The 13208-nt window shown below is 52.0% G+C and overlaps 1 protein-coding gene across 16 annotated transcripts in view; it reads right to left on the bottom strand.

Moving 5' to 3' along the window:
• The window catches only part of PTPRF (protein tyrosine phosphatase receptor type F), a 373817-nt gene that overhangs the window by 12923 nt on the left and 347686 nt on the right, over nucleotides 1-13208 (bottom strand). For all 16 annotated transcript variants that reach the window (XM_063165913.1, XM_063165910.1, XM_063165916.1 and 13 more), the window contains 2 exons: nucleotides 5489-5612; nucleotides 3369-3544 (listed from right to left, as the gene is read on the bottom strand). In XM_063165913.1, coding sequence (XP_063021983.1) covers nucleotides 3369-3544; nucleotides 5489-5612 — 300 coding nt within the window. The remainder of the gene's footprint in view (nucleotides 1-3368; nucleotides 3545-5488; nucleotides 5613-13208) is intronic.

The raw sequence follows: 13208 nt of genomic DNA, 5'->3' as shown, positions 1-13208 counted from the left end.
TGCACTGTGGCACTAAAGCAGATAAGAGATGTTTTCTTCTGGCAGTGCTTGTTTCTCATTAACTTAAGGAGCACAGTAATGTCCTGAACAGCCATTTATTGCAGCTTTGCTGAGTGGCTCCTGTTCCTCCCCTTTGATGCCCTGAGCCCAAGAGCAGCCGGGCACCTCTCTTCAGCTTGAGAGCTGTGCTCTGCCCCCAGCCCTGCTCACAAGCTCCAGATGGCACTGCTGTCAGCAGAAGGGCTGGAGCATCGTGTGGCTGCCAGGCTTCTCTTCCCCAGGGCCCTTGAGCACCAGCCTCTTAACACCTCCTCCCGAGGACATGAAATGCCAGGGGAGATCACACTCCAGAGAAGGCTGCTTGGTGCTCTGGGCTGGAACAGAACAACCCACAGCACTGCTGTGGGAGACTTGGCTCTGCCAGGCTCTAGGGGATAGCCCAGGGTAGGAGAAATCCTGCTTTAATACCTCTCTCCTGGCAACACAGCCCGGCAGGGACACACCACGCTCGCAGCTTGGGGAAAGCTAATCTACAATGTGTGTTTCTGAACTGCCACCAAATGATTCTGAAACTGATTGTAAAGCTTTGAAGGCAGCTAAATTGCACAATCCAGCCATTTCTATCCTTTATGTGCTTCTCACTTTGTGAAAACATGAAAAAGGGAGGATGATTTAGACCATCAAGCCAGCTAAAATTGCAGACCATAAAAGCTGATGCTCTTTAAAGATTTTTTTTCCCCTCTGCAGCTCAGGAATCCTTTAAAGCAGTGTCACCCCCACAGGGCTGCCAAGCTGCTGCTGGTCCTGGTTGGCTTATCACAGCAGTGCTGAGGGTGACCTGGGGAGCTCGCCTGGAAAGGCAGCAGAGCCTGCTCTGCAGTGGGCAGCTCTCCATGAGGCCCTGCTGCCCACCCCGGGCTCTGCAGCTGGACACACAGTCCTGTGCCTGTGCCAAAGTGCCCGGGCAAGGGGACTCTCAAGCAAGGTCACCCTTGGGTAATGCTGGGATGCCATGTGACTGCCTGGAGCAGTGCTGTCCCACAGCAGTGAGCAGCAGCAGGCAGCAACGCTGCAGGGACCCAAGGGCTTACATGAGATGGAGTTTGAAGTCTCTGGAGCAGAATGAACTGCAAAACAGTGACTCGTGTTGAAAGTTTGGAGCAGTGGGCAATGACTGGGATTAGGATCTTCACTGGTCCCTAAAAGGTGAGCTCCCAAGAGAGCTCTAGCCCTCACCAAAAGGGCACGAGGAAAAGCAGAGCAGGAAGGTGACTAAAAGCAATCTTGCCTTTGAAGATGCTGAAAAAGACTACAAAAACCCCCAGATAAAATAATCTCCTGGAAGTCCACATCACAGCTCCCCACCAGAACCCTGCTCTGAGGGAATGCCCTGAGACACCTCCAGGGTACAGCAAACACATCCAGGGAAGTCCTTGCTGTGGATCACTGTTCCACTCAGGAGTGACCAGGCTTCTCCACTGCCTCTCCTGGCAACCTGCCTCTCCCACAGCGACAGAGAAACTGCCCACTTCTCATTAGTGCTGGGCATGTGCCAAAGAGGCAGCAGGACATAGGCAGGCAGTGCCAGGGAGCAAATGCAGGGGTCTGGGTCTGGTCAGGTCAGCCTGGAGCCCCTGGGCAGTTTGCCCAATCACGCAGGCTGCCTGAGATTCTCTGAGGGCTCTGGTCACCTCCTGCCCATAACAAGGATTCAATGTCACCAAAAGCCTGATCACACGCACTGTGTTTGGGACAGACAAACAAAATACTGCAGGATAGGATGGGTTGTGCTGGGGGGAGATAACACACAGCTCAGCAGCACAGACACCTCAGGCAAAGATGAGTCCCTCTGGGGTCAGAGGAAACCTGTTATCTTCAAGAAACATGCACCTTGGAGTGCCTTGCCATAACTAAGAAGCCCAGAAGTTAAGTGAGTCAAGATTTCAGGCATGCATTTATTTGGCAACCCAGAAGGGCTTTTCCTTGTTCTTCAAATATACGCTCCATCACTGAAATGTGAAGGCACAAAAATGTCCCCATATAACCCTCAGCTGCAGAGCACAGTTCATCAGAAGCTTCTGATCTTGCTTAGCCCCGAGTATGCTAATCCCTGAGCCACAGGGCAGGTCAGAATCATTTCCCTGTCACCCTGTGTGGGTGACAGTGGCCATTGGACAGAACAGCCAGGGCTCTGCAGCAGGAAGCACAGTGCAAAGCTGGGGCTGGATCTCTAGAGACAGCTCATCTCCAAGGAATGCTCTTTTCCCCAACAGGCTGTAGGGCATTTGAAGATGTCAGGAAACCCATCAACAATGCCTGTTTATTGCACATTAGGAAAAGCAGATCTGTTTTGCCATGGTTGATTGGTGGTTCCAGCCACTTTCTCCCAGCCAGGGTGGGCTGGGACACCCCTGTGAGCATTTCGGTGCTAAAGCTTTGAAAAGGAGGGAGAGCATGCAGGCAAAAGTTTTAACTAAACCCAAACTTGACCATTTCTGCTTCTCAAGAATGAGCTTATTGGGCTAAAAATAATCAGTGCTTCACAGCTTGAGTGCACAAGCCCCTTCTGCTGTTGGCATGGCAACACTAAAATATTCTGCTAGTACAAATGCTCACTGCTAAAATTTTACTTTTAGGAGCAAACTGAATCATGAGAGGCAGAAGCTGCCTCATCCTTGGGCAGGCTTTGCCCAAAGGGTGCATCTGGGTGCAGAAGCACTTGGTCACAGCTTACAAACTCCTGCTTCAGGGGCTGAGTAAGAACCTCTGTCATGAAAACTGTATCATCTGCAGTGAGGGCTCCCACTCCTTCTCCAGGTCTTGCCTTCCTCATGGTCTGCAGGCAGCATTGCGTTTATTACATCAGAATATCTAATCCTGGCAGTGTAAGCTGATAATTTATACATGTTGTCATTGGACAAGGCACAAATTAGTCTTGTTATTGCAATGAGACCCTGTCAGCCATTCCCCTGTGTTACCAGAAATGCCAGGGCCCTGTCAGGCTGCTGGATGCTGCCAGTCCCACCCAAATATTGCAGCTTCTCAGCTTCTGGGGTGGTCCACACTCTCTACCTCAGAGCTTTCCTTTCCCCCTTTGATGTGATGTGGGCAGGAAAGGATGGATGAACATGCAGATATGCAGGCAAAATAGAGCTAAACAAGCAGGCCAGCAACAGGAGGTTTTGCCACCCTTTTGCCCCACAGGGATATGCTTACAAGGCATTTGTTGTTGGGCTGCAGGAAGCAGCGAGCCACATCACGGGAGCTGCCCCTCCCTGGGTGCCCTTATGCCTTACACTGTGAAGCGCTCCCATTCCTCCTTTCTTCCCCCCAACAGCTCCAGAAAAGAGAGAAAGCACACACTGTACCCTGGACTTCTCCTCCAGCCTGGTCATCATGACTATAGTGGCTGTTCTCTGTTCCCACACCATCCTCCAGAAGTCGCTGAGGGTTTCTGGCAGCGGTCCCTGCGTGGCGATGTAGGCGTTCTGCTTCCGATAGCCATCGATGTAATTGGCGTTGATGTAATCGCTGCCTGGGACCCCTGCGGGGAGAAAGAGGGCAAGAGTTACTGGGGTAAGCCCACAGCCCTGGACCTACTGCTCTGCTGGCCCCACAGGCAGGAGAAGTGGCTGGCATGTTCACAAGGCTCTCCTTTATAGGGTGATGTCAGGATCTCTCCCAGGGATCCTGCAAAGCACAGGGATGGTGCCTGAAAAAAGAAGAATCCTTTATAACTCCCACATAAATGCAACAAGCAGGCAACACCAAAGCAGAGAGACAGCTGCCACACGCACACAAAGGAAAATTCACAGTCAGGAATATTAAGGAGCTCATACGGCCCCAAGCAACTGACTGAAATAATTGTCTTAAATTCAACAGCAATTTGTTATGGTCCTACAGCACCTTTTAAAAATGAGGCTCCTTTATTAGCTTGTCTCTGTTAGCAAGGGATGTCAGGCAAGGATGTTCCCCCATTCTTCCTGCAGGGACAACTATCCCCAAGGAGCCAGAGATCTTCCTCCTGCCACCACTGAAACCCTTCAGTGTGAGACCCCTTCTGCTGCCTGCTGGCAGAGGCTGCTCCAGCCCACACGAGGCCTCCACCACTTTAAGGAAAGGAATTTTTCGTAAAGGCCTTTAAAATGCAAACACATAGTTACTAAAATAAATTTGGCAAAGCAGAGGCCTGAGGCTGCTTCCAAACCCTGCTCAGCATGGGCTGCCCAGGCTGCAGGGATAGAAAGCAGCAGGAATCTCATTGTCTCCCCAGGAGAGAGCATCTGCATTTCATTAGAGAAAGGAAATAAAGCTGGGGGTCACCCCTTGTCCTTTTGTCCTGGGGCAAACTCCACAGCTCTGTTCTCCAGGTCTCAGCAGTCTCCAGCAGACACCAAGTGCTGGCAGTGCTGGGGGCAGCAGCAGCTGGAGTGCAGCGCTTGGCTCCTTGGCATGGGCAGCACGGGGCTGGCAGGGTGCTTTGGGAACAGTTCCCAGGAAGGCACAGACACTACTTACAGCAACTGAGTCAGCCTGGAAAGCAGGGATTCCCCCGTGTGCTCACCCCACAGCTGTCTGCCAGGGTTTGCCCATGAGCAGACATGCCAGGCCTTCACATTGCTGCTGCTGCTGCTGCTGAACAGGGCTTGCTGTGAGGGACTGTTTGGCTGCCTCTCCTCCTCTTGAAGAGGATGAATAGTGCATTACCATCAGAGAAGGCTTTTCCATCTCCCAAAAAAGGATGCTAGTGACTGGAGGGCCACCTGTGCACAAAGCCAGGTCTTCCCCAACCAGGGTGCATTGAATTAGCTGGATCTTCCCCATCCTCCATCAGTGGGCTCAAATCTGGGTGAGCAGCTGGGTGCTGGTTTATAGAACAAGGGAAATGGGTGAGCGTGGGCCCCAGCTCCTCTGTGTGCAACCCGACTAGAAACGTGTATTAGCCCAAACTCCAGGGATGTGGGGCTGGTTCTTGGAGTCGTGGAGGTCAGTGCTATGGACACCAGGGCCTGATGCTTCCATGGAGGACAGGGATGTATGGGATGTATGAGCACCCCTCACCCTGTGCCACTCTGGGCACTTATTTGGGCCCATATTGACAAGTCTCAGAGAAAGATACTGGCCCTACAATTGTGTTGGGACAGAGGGTGGCAAGGGCACTAACAGTGCCATGCTTCACCAGGTAGTGAGGAAGGCAGCTGAAGTCACACAGAGAGGACAGTGGGAGGAGGCTGCTGGGACAGATATGTTTGCTGTCAGCAGTACTAAGAAGCAACCACACAGAACACACTGCTCTGTGTGGTTGCACACTGTGAGGACACTGGGGAAGCTTTACAGTGCCCTTTCTTTTCTGGCCAGCCAGAACACACATCTGATCATGCTGATACTCGGTGTTTGTCCCTGCTTAGCTGAGAACACAGAAAAAGATGGTCTCCTTGCTACAGTCAGGTTCAGCTGCTTGTTGGGTGCCCAGTGCAGTGACTCTTACCATCGATGGAAGTCAGGATGACACGCGAGTGGTCATAGGCGATCACATTTGCATAGCGGTTTTTCGGTTTATTCACTTCCAGGTTGGAGTTCTCCCAGGTGAACTGCTGCCCAGGATCAATGGACTGTGGAGAGAAGGAGAAGGAAGGAATTGGTAGCGGTTCCAGCACATTGGAGTGCTGCAGCACATGGGTTTCAGTCAGGAAATCTGCATTGCCCCGCACACCTTTCCCCAGGCCAGACACAATTTCCATGGGTGTCCATGGCAGCAGCATCAAGCCAGACCACACTGAAAACCAGTTTCCAGTGGCACATGCATCCCACTAACTGCAGGCAAAGCAGTCCCTCACTGGGGCAGCCTACTGCAGATGAGCCTTCATCTCTGCTGCATGCTCATCCTTTCCTCTGGAACTACCCATCAGCAGAAATTTGGTCTTCTGCCAGGATTCCAGAGAGACCTGACTGCGCAGATCTTGACCTAGCAGTTTTATTAGCTATTGAACTGCAGCCTCTTGAAATACAGCAAGCCCTGGGTGTCTTGTGCCCCAGGAGCTTTTGGTATTAGTGTCCTGCAACACAGCCTGTAAGCATTTGCCAGGGAATAGTCATGAAAATTAATAGGTTACTATCCGCTGCTCCAGCTACTTATGCAATGTAAACATCTCTCGTTTGAGTTAATAGAGTGACAAGAAACTATAAACGTGGAGAAGAGACGTGGTTATAAATCTTGGCCTGCACACTATGCAACTGCCTGAAAAGCACACATCCCACTCCCACCTGGCCTCACACACCCAGTGCTTCTTCCACAAGCCACGTGCTGGTGCACTCAGTCCATGGCTGCTCCATGGCCAGGCAGCCTCTTCCCAAAGCCTTCTCTATTGTCTCAGTGCATGCACAGAGCAAGGTGAACAAGGATCATCCCCAAAGCACCAACCCCTCTGAGATGGGATGTTCTTGTTGTCCGAGAGGCACACGAGAAACACAGGTAAGACACTGCCTCAAGCAGAGACTTGCTCTGCACATGCAGCCCTGGGCAAGCTGGGGGCAAGAAGCTACACCAGAAATCAGTCATTCCATGAACTCCCTTACCCCCAAAATGAACGACACTGTCAATACCTTAAAATCTTGCTCCAGCTCGGGGTCTCTGAAATTTTGCTGGCCCATGGACAAAACACTGGGGAAATAGGCCAAGGGAAGCACTGCATGCTGTGCTCCCTGCAGGCATCTGTGTTCACTGCCTGGAAGAGCCCTGTCAGAAGGTTTCTCAGGCAGTGAAATGCCTGTCAGCTCTGGATCAGCTGTGAGCAAAAGGCTGAGGTGGGAAGCACAGTTCCCTGACTGAGCTGACATGAACAGCTCTCATGGTCCCTCTGCTCAGTTTCACCAACCACCAGCTGTGCACAAAGTGACACCCATTGATGTCCTGTGCACAAAGTGACACCCATCGATGTCCCCTCTGCTCCTGTGCTGTGGAGCAGGCACTTCCCAAGCAGCCAGCAGTGGCTGTGGGCACTGGCTTGAGCATGGAGCACAGGCAGTGCCTGCATTGCTGCACCAGCCCTGAGGGCTTTGCAGCCTGTGCTGTGCCAGGTGGCAGCTGCCTGTGCCCAGGTGTGGCCCAGGCTGCCTGCAGGTAGAGGGGTCAGTGCTGACGAAAAGGCACAGGAGGATGTGACATCACAGCGATGCTAATAGGTAGTTTGGGAAATGTAGGATGTAAATAGACATTTCCTACAGAAAACCTGTAATTTTCTATTATCAGTGTAATAAGCAGGCAGCCGCTGTGCTCAGAGGCGCTGCAGCCAGGACGCTGGGAGTGGAGGCTGCAGGCACCACTTCTGGCTGCAAACACACAGCCTGGCTGCCACAGGCCTTGCACACTCTCTGCCCAGGCACAGACACATCTCAGCACAGCTCACAGCTCTCTGGGTCACTTCATTTCATTCAGGCACCTGTATTTTGCTTTCAGTACAGGCTGCTCAGGGGATCTGCTCTTTAGATGTTCCTCACTCTCAGGTGTGTGGCAGGGAAGATGCTGCCCACCAATAGTGAGGCTGAACTGCACGAGAGGAATGCAGAAATGATCAGACATGAAAAAAAAAAAAAAAAAAAAAAAAAAGAGGAATATAATATAAAGGACTTTATGGTTTGGAGTAGAGATAAGTACGTGAGGTTTTGACATCAGTCTGATCAATATGGAACACAGGGAAGGAGAAGCACAAATAGACAAACTAATAAGGAAAATATGGACCCACCAATGCCTATTAGAAACATAAATAACACCTATTTTTCAGAAAGGTGGCCTTAGTCTGCACAGACAGCCCCTGAAGAGACTTGACTAGCTAGTGGTGGAGCTGAGACTGGCTCTGAAGGTATCAGTGAGCACCTTCTTGCTGTGAAGAAGCAACCCAAGGAAGAGCCAGCTATAAGTGAACTCTATGAACACTCTCAGTGGGCACAGGTGGGTGCTGGAGAGAGCCCTACCCCTGCAGCAGAGGAAAGCAGAGCTCAGTGCAGTTGTTCCTGCTCAATCTATGCTGCAAATCCCTGCCAAAAGGCTGCAGGGCTGACCCAGCTGTGGGGCGCGGAGTGCTTTGCACAGCAAGTCTGTGTCCTGCCACAGCAGAGGAAAGGGTTATTTCCTGGGGGAGGGCAAGGCTGCCAAGAGCCTCCAGAATGGAGGAGGAGCATCAAGGTATTGCCATTAGGGTTAATAGCTTTGATGTGCAATGAGTATGTGCAGAAATGGTCTAATCATCATCAGCCTCTTAAGAGGGCAAACAGGTGAGAAAGTCAGAACTACTACAGCACCTGAGTGCAAAGAGGCTCTAATTAAATACTCCTGCAAATTAGTGACTCATTTAGAAGTAAAATGATTTAATTTAAACTCTGGTGATGAATTAATGTACACCTGTTCCCCCCTTTAAGGCAAACAAATGAGTAAATAAATGGGAGAATGATGGGCTGCTTGGAGTGAGTTGGAGCCCCTACATGGAGCAGTGGTTGACAAGTTTTGTCCCATCTCTGTACAATGCTCTGCAGCTCCTGTTGCAGTAGCAGTGCCTCGTCTCCCCACCTTGCTCCAAAACTGCCTTGGCACCAGGAATCTGCTCCTTTCTGGGGGGCTCATGGGAATCACTGCTTCATCCCAAAACTTGATCAGAGTAACACTCCCAGCAAACACCCTCTTCCTAGAAAGCAGAAGGGCTGGGAAATTGGAAGGAAATGAGCCAGGAGGAAACTTAAAAGCACCATGACTTTTGCTTTGCTTTAAAGTGACAGGGAGATGCTGTAAGACAGCAAGTGCAAATTAAGAAAAAGCCCAATTAGTAAAACTCCTCCTTCCCAGCATGGAAGTGCAAGGAACAATTTCACCAAAGCAGTTCAGGGATCCCTGCTGCTACTGCCATAAAGACAGAATCAGACCATTGAAAAAGGATTGGAAAAAGGCTCTTTCCTCGACAGACTCCAGGGCACTGTACAAATGCCTTGCAAACACTCCTGAGTGCCAGTTTGACTCTCACATACAATCCACCTCGGGCTTGCTGCTCCCCCCTTCCTTAGTGCAGTTCCAAAATCTCTCTGCATGCTGAGGCCCTGCTGCTGCCTCTGTGGCTGGCAGGCATGGAGAGCTCAGGCAGGCAGTGCCCGGGGGCAGCACAGCAGCTCAGGGAGCTGCACAAGGGCACGGGGACAGGAAGATGCACAGGCAGTGAGTGCTTCCTGTCCTCCTGTGAAATCAACCACATTACAGGAGCATTGACCACTGTCAATCTGCACCATGCCTCAAATGAGGACATAATGTGCCTCTGAATCAATGGCTGGCAGCACTTCAGCCTTATTGTTCTTATTACTGGAACGTGAGCGCCCTGTGCCTGCCAGGCAGCTTCCAGTGAGCCATTAAACCCAGCAAGCCATTAAATCAAGGCTCCCTGGGTGCCGCCCTGATCCTGCTGGGCTCACTGGCCCCAGGGACCCAAGCACCTCTGCTGCTACCTGACCTGCCTTGCCAGGGCTGCAGGCACGGGAGGTGCAGTGTCCTCAGAGGCTTTATGGGAAATGGAAGTGAATACAGGGTTTGGGGAAACCACCAGTGCTTCTCTCCACAGGAAACTGTGAGGAAAGGTCTGCAGCCTCCCTACCACACTAGGAAGCAGGAGCACAGTGAAATGTGCTCACAACCTAAAGATTACTAAGAGCTAACATGCCAGGCAGTGCCACACTGCCAGGCTCTCATCACCTGCTCTGCTCTGCTCCTGGGGGCCACACACTGGATGGACATGAGGGGCAATAGCCTCAGGATGCATTTTGGAAAGGAATAAGGAAAAATCTTCTGGGAAGGTGATGCAGGATCTAAGGCATTACAAGAGAGCAGGAAGCAGTGCTGGTTGGAGCCAGCCTGCCCAGTGTTTGCTAACAGCACCAAAGGGGACAGCAAGGCTCAGCTTGGTGGATCCCACAGCAGGAGCGTGAGGTGCGGTGTGTGGGCGCCGACCAGGCAGGGGATCCTGCCCCGGGAGCACAGGCTGCAGCGTGGGAAGGTGCCCACAGGAGGAGCTCCAACACAGCGGCAGCGCCTGCCACCACCTGCACATCCACAGTCAGGGGCTCAGCCTTCCTTCTACTTATCTAATTCCATTAATCCCACACTGTAAATTCGCTGCAGCTTTCACTGTACACTAAAAATGAAATACTCTCCTGGTGCAGCCAGGCCAGCAGCAGCTGCCAGACCCTGGTGCCCTGCTCCCCAGCTTGCTGCCTGCCTGTGCAGCGTGGTGGGGCTGTGCTCTGTGCTCTGCCCTGTGCCAGAGCAGATGGCAGCACTGAACTGTGCCTGCACACGGCTCAGCTCCCAGCAGCTGCAATTCAGCCTCTCCTGCAGCACCAGGGGCACCAGGAGGTACAGCTGGGATGGCTCCCAGGTGCCAGGGGTGAGGGCTCACCCACAGTCACGAGCCTGCTCACTGCAGCCAGCCCTCAGCTTGCTCTGTGCTGGCTTTGTCACATGGGCTGCACGGCCAGGCAGGCTGGCACACTGGTGTGAGCAATATTATTTGTTCTCTCACTGTGGGAATAGAGGTCAGACGGCTGTGAGAAATCTCTGCCACCCTTCCTGCCCCCTTCCCAGGCATGTGGGGAGGTGCTGACAGGTCTTGTTTCATGTCACCTGTGTCTAGGTTACCCTGCTATTGCTTGCACAGCCGAGGCAAGTGCCAGACTGATGGCTCTAGGCCAGCTGGCCTCAATGGTTAAAAGTGCTGTTAAATATTTGCTCTCTGCCTGTGGTGCCACTGCTCCTGGAATGTGAGCCATCTATAAACAGCCCTGCACCCCACAGAGATGTTAGGCTGACAGGCTGCTCTACAAAAACACTTAAAATGCAACTATTTCAAAGCACAATCAAACAGCAAATGGGCCTTGGGGGCTCACCTGCCATGCCTTCCTCCCCTGTGTCTCCCTGCTCAGCTGTGCTATGCCCATTCTGGCAGCACCATTATGCCAGGGGGAACAGGGGCAGTGCCTTCACTTCCCAAAGCACTGGGTCACCACTCAGCTCTGGGTAAGGTCTGGGGCTCACAGAGCCCCAGGGTGAGCACTGGGACAGTATCAATGCTCACTGCAAATGCAAGCATGTGCTGAAGGTGTGGTTCCTGTCTCCTGGGCTCCCACAGGGGCTGCTCCCCCTCCCACCTCTGCTCTTTCCACACCCACTCTGCAGATTATTCCCTTAGTCAGCAGCACACACCACGCCTGTCCTGCCCTGCAGCCCTGCTATCAAAGGGAGCTGCTGCCCTGCCAAACCCACACACACAGCGACCAGGATGAGAGCAGACCTGCTGCCACAGCAGCCCTGCACAGGCAGCTGCTGCTCTCTTCAAACTCAGTCCAGGATTCTTCTCACTGGCATTTCAAATGGGAAATGATTGCACTGATCCCCACATGCCAACAAGGTGCAACCCCTTCTGCTTTTGGGTCTGTCCTAGTGTCACACACTCTACAACCCTGTCATGTTCAGCAATTTTCTGATGATGAGGAGTCAAACACAGCAGAATCCAGGGGAAAAAAATTATGTGCAACAATCAGCTACTTAATAGCTGCTTCAACATGAGAAGTACAACTGATTGGTGCTCTCAACCAGCCATGATATTCTAAAGAAAGAGAAATGAGAAGAGAGAGGCTCATGAAAGCAGCTAAGAGAATTTATTTAATGCTCATTTTTTCAAAAACAGTTCCCACAGCTCAGTATTATGCTGCAGGCTCTGTTGAGCACAGGCCTAATGTGAGGATGGGAGTGCAGAGACACTGGATCTTGCAGAATCCCCACTGTGCAGCAGAACCACAGCCTGCCTGTGGCAGAGTGGACAGCACTGCTTAACATTCCAGTTGGACTGGTAACAAAAAGCCCAAGGCAGACAGATATGACTGCACACTTTGGCTCCACGGGCAGGACACACATGAGCACACAGGTAACTGCAAGGGAAGCACGTTACTCCTTTAAATATTTCCCAAGTCACAATGTAATGCTGTAGCTCATCTCACTGGTTCAGACAGTAAATGCACAGGGATGCCAAGACCCTCCACCTGGCATCCCAAAGCAAAAAAAGAGCTCTGTGCCTTCCTCAGATACATGCAGCACACCCTTTGAACTAGCTGGAATTTGTCTCTTACCTTCTCAACACTGAGATCTGCTTTCCCTTTCCTGGCATATATAATCCTACCTTGTGGGCAAATGCTCTGATCTCATCTCATAAATCAGTGTAGGTACGGTGCAGGAAGGGGTGGCCACAGGCACAGGCAGATAACAATTCAAACAGAAGTGATAACACATGCAAAGAACACTTCCCAAATTTATTCCCTCTTTAGTGGGGGGTTTATTTACAAGTCCCCTGCAGCTCAAGAGGGCTCTGCATATAAGCACAGCAAAACATCATCCTGCCATTCCTGCTCTCATGGCTGCAGAGGAACTTTTCCCAATTTTAAACAGTTGCAACCCAATCACGCAGCCTGGAGAGCGTCAAAAAAGGTGAGGCAGCCCTCAGGTAGGTCAGCCCCTTTCCCTCCACATTCCCTCCCTTTGGCAAGCTGCTCTCAGAGAGGACAGGGCAGGGCTGGAGGGAGCTGGGCTGAGAGAGGTGCAGTGGAGGGGCTCCCCAAGCACCCAGCACATGCCTGTGTGTGTGAGCAGAGGCAGCATCGTGGTGGATGCAGGCAGGACCTACCCAGGGGCTGCACCAGAGACATGGACAACGATGACAGCACGATCCAGAACTGCAGGCAGGTTTGCAGCTCATGACTTCAGGTCACAGGCACAGAAAGCTCTGTGCAGGAGGGGAGCTTGGACTACTCCAGGGCAGTGGGACACTAGCAGAGTTTCTATGAGCAGTGATGCTGGACAGCACAGGCTAATGCCAGCACAGTCCAGTGGGAGATTAGCTGGGGAAAGCAGGAATGAAAACTCACAAGGCATGTTTGCTGGCAGCAGAGGATGGTGCAGAGAGCAAAGCTTTGAACACAGATGGAAGTGAATGGGCACACATACTGCAGACCAAAATACATCAGCCAACCTGGATGGAGTGCAGCCCTCACAGAGCAGAACAAAGTAATCAGTGGCAGTCCGGGTAGGCAGACATGAGCTCCCATTCACTCCTAAGACTTTAACCATGGTGGCAGCATGGCAGGCTGCTGTGCATTCTCCTGCAAGGCCTTCTCCCTGTACCAGC

Source organism: Melospiza melodia, chromosome 11 (genome assembly GCF_035770615.1).
Source record: "Melospiza melodia melodia isolate bMelMel2 chromosome 11, bMelMel2.pri, whole genome shotgun sequence".
Taxonomy (NCBI): domain Eukaryota; kingdom Metazoa; phylum Chordata; class Aves; order Passeriformes; family Passerellidae; genus Melospiza; species Melospiza melodia.
Note: the sequence above shows the minus strand (reverse complement) of the source record. Positions and strands in the feature narration are given on the sequence as shown.